The 3,586-nt window shown below is 45.9% G+C and overlaps 1 protein-coding gene across 1 annotated transcript in view; it reads left to right on the top strand.

Annotated features, from left to right (window-relative positions):
• The first annotated feature begins 203 nt into the window (after positions 1-203).
• Positions 204-3,586, top strand: part of NRGN (neurogranin) — a 7,381-nt gene continuing 3,998 nt past the window's right edge. The window contains exon 1 of the mRNA XM_007952116.1: positions 204-218. Within this exon, the coding sequence (XP_007950307.1) occupies positions 204-218 (15 nt within the window). The remainder of the gene's footprint in view (positions 219-3,586) is intronic.

Genomic DNA, 3,586 nt, shown 5'->3' with positions numbered 1-3,586 from the left:
ACCGTGGGGCTCAGGTTACATTCGCAAGCCGAGCTGAGCGCGGGAGAGAGGACCCAAGAGGAGAGCAGCTGGTTCGGCGAGGGTCAGCGGGCGTCCCAGAGCCCCAGAGTCCCCACCCAGCCTGACATAGACCCCACCCCCGCCCTACTCTAACCTCAGCCAGGCGCAAACCTCCGCCCCAGCCAAGGACCCCCAACACCAGCATGGACTGCTGCACCGTAAGTTAGAGGGCCTGGGGGACGGGCCCTCAGCTTGGTGTGGGGCAAAGGGCTCCCGAGGATCCCCGGGAGGGCGATTGAGGGATGGTATTGGGTGCAGAAGAGCAATAGGGGTCCCTGCTGGGACGTGGGTGGAGGTGATGGCAGGCGCCCGCCTGACTTGGAAGCCCTAGGAAAAATGCTCTCCACCCTGCGGGGGCGTCTGAGCGCCATCCGCCAGACAGTCTAGGTTGGACTGGGAGCTTGACAACCTGCTAGAATGCAAGGTAGAGTCCAAGGGTTCAAACTGCAACAGGAAAGCTGCAGGTTAGACGAGAAGGGGAACTTCCCCCAGACTGACGCTGAAAACGGTTGCCTAGTGAAGCTGCGACGATTCCTTTCCTCGTAGTTTTCGGCCCCCATTCCCATTCCCCATCCCATTGCTGCCACTGTCGGTGGGCAGAAAGATTTTTCCTCACCATCCTCTGACAGTGGTACAGCGGAGGATAGGATAATCAGATTATATTGATTAGTTAGACCTGACGTCGGGCAGCAAACAGCCTAGTCAGTGTGGTTCTGGGGAGGAGTCGGTGCTGCCCCAAACGCCTTATTTCGCTCTGGAGGGGGCTGCGTGAAGTGACCGCGGGAGAGCTCTGCTGGTGAGGGAAGGAAGTGTCTGTAATTTGTCACGCCCACACGGGAACCTGGATGCAGCAAGTGCCTAACGAGAAAGGTTGCTATTAAGGTGACTTGCTATGAAAGCGCCTGACACAAGAGCTGGGTCCTGGCTCAGAGGAGTACAGTAAATACATATGTGTGAATGTATAAATAAATAGATATTCAAATAATAAAAAATATTTTAAATGTAAATATTTGTTTAAACGTATATAGATCGTATTATTTAAATAGGAGCACTGGTAGAATAGTGCCTGAAGCACTTGACTGCTAACCAGAAAGCTGGAGGTTCAAACCCACCAGCCACTCCTCGGAAGGAAGATGGGGCAATCTACTTGAGTAGTGATACTGCCTCGGAAACCCAAGGAGGGGTCGCTATGAGTCGGGTCTGACTTGACGGCACATAACAACAACAATTATCTAAATATTTATTTATTTATTTTTGACCTGTAAGTATGGAAGATAGACGACTTGAAGTCCTATAAACCCAATCATTCAGTCAACCCAGCTAATAATACAAGAGATTACTGAATTGGCCAGCTTCCCACCCTCCACCCTATGGTGTACAAAAGAAAAAAAAAAATGTAGAGTGGAAGGGAAGGATAGCCCAGTTCCATAAGGAGTGAGACTTCCCTACATCTCACCAAGAGACAGAGTTTAGGGGCAAGTTGTTATGGTTATTATGATGTAAACTCTTGTTGGTATCAGTAACAGCTGTCAATTTGTGAATGCTTACTATATGACTGAAAAAAAATAACCAGTGCTCCCTCAAGTTGATTCTGACTAATGGTGACCCCATGTGTGTGTGAGGAGAAGCGCATTCCATAGGGTTTTCAAGGCTAATTTTTCAAAAGTAGATCACCAGACCCTTCTTCTGAGGTGCCTCTGGGTGGCTTGAACCACCCAGACATTCCCATGTTTCTAGTACTTTGTATTTAATCATCATAGCAACTCTATGAAATGGATATTATTTTTCCCATTTTACAAATATGCTAATTGGGATTTTAAAAGGTTACATGATTTGCCCAAGGAGGCACAATTTGAACTTAGCCCTATCTGATTCAAATAGTAGTACTTTAACCTGTACTCTAAATATTCATGTTTTTTTCTCATTATGAAAATTAATATGCTTATAACAACCAGAACAGAAATAATGAGAATGTTGACATACTGTGAAAAATGTAACCTATGTCACTGTTCAATGGGAACCTAATTTGCTGTGTAAACTTTCACTGAAAATACAAGAAAATATTATTTTTTAAAAAGTAATATGCTAATATAATAGAAAATTTAAAAACTAGAGAGAAGCCTAAAAAAGAAAAATCAATCATCTACTATCACACCATCTAAAGAAAAGCTCTGATATCATCTCCTTCCAGTCTTTTTCCTCTGCTTATTAACCTGGAAGGGATTGATTGTAAAAGGAGGAATGAACTCTTAACATGGGTTCCTGGGTGCGACTGAGGAGAGGCCCTCATCCTCAACAGTGTTTTAGAAATTAAAAATTAAAAAATGGATCGTGAGTTCTGGGATATAAGTTGAGGGAGGGTCTGCCACTAAATACTGCTGAGAAAGGAAGAATTATGGAGAAAGGTAGGCAGGAGATAGTCATGGAAAGACGTGAGAGAACAAAGAAACCCAGGAAGGAATGTAAAGTGTCTCCTGTAGTGCCTGCAGGAGCAATTAGGGAAGGAAAGAGCTTTGGTCGATAAGGCATTTGGCTGCTAACCAGAAGGTTAGCAGTTCAAACCCACCAGCCGCTCTGTGGAAGGAAAATGGAGCAATCTACTTCCTTAAAGATTTACAGCCTCAGAAACCCAATGGGAGTCGCTATGAGTAAGGATCGACTGTATGGTAGTGCGTTTGAGTGAGTTTGTCATAGACCTTGCTGTGAGCATTCAGGAATAATATTGAGGGATTGGTAGATACGGTTGGAATGTGTTCTCTGAAAAAAGGAGAGGTTGCCCTGCAAACAGTCTACAGGAAACTAATACACAATTTTCCCAATGGCCCAGGGTCCTGGGGGCACCTACTGAAATGCACCCTGTACACAAAAGCCGCCTCCTTTCATCCTCTCTCCCAAGTCTGTAGGGCCTAAAGGTTGAGCAGGAGAGACACCCATTGTGAGACTGTGCAGGGGGAGGGGGTTGGAGAGAATGATGAAGCACAGAGGGGACTGTCAGGACTGGGGCCTCTTCCCACCCCATTCTGTGAAAGCTGGGCCGCAGGGATGTGGCTCAGTGCTCAAAAGGGGCTGGGACTGTGGAGAGAAAATCATGCATCTTAGGCGCTAGAGGCAGGTCTCTTTTAATCTTTCACTCTGGTACTCTCCTCCCTGACCGTCTGGGAAAAACCTTAAGAAAAAACATTGCCATAGAGCCAATTCCAACTCATAGCGATATAGCAATCCTATGTTGTGCCGTTGAGTTGGACCCTACTCACAGAGAGCCCTCCTTGGGTTTCCAAGGCAGTATCACTATGGAAGTAGATTGCCCCATCTTCCTTCCAAGGAGCAATCCTATAGGAAAAAAAGAAAAAAAAAAACACTCACTGCTGTGGAGTCAATTCTGACTCACAGCAACCCCTCTTTGGGTTTCTGAGGCGATATCTCTACGGAAGTAAATGGCCTAGTCTTCCTTCCGAGAAGTGGTTGGTGGGTTTGAATAGCCAGCCTTCTGGTTAGCGATATATGATTGAAACATATTAGTAAAAAA

This window comes from Orycteropus afer, unplaced genomic scaffold (assembly GCF_000298275.1).
Source record: "Orycteropus afer afer isolate SDZICR_OR568_19922 unplaced genomic scaffold, OryAfe1.0 scaffold00325, whole genome shotgun sequence".
In the NCBI taxonomy this organism is placed as follows: Eukaryota; Metazoa; Chordata; class Mammalia; order Tubulidentata; family Orycteropodidae; genus Orycteropus; species Orycteropus afer.
Note: the sequence above shows the minus strand (reverse complement) of the source record. Positions and strands in the feature narration are given on the sequence as shown.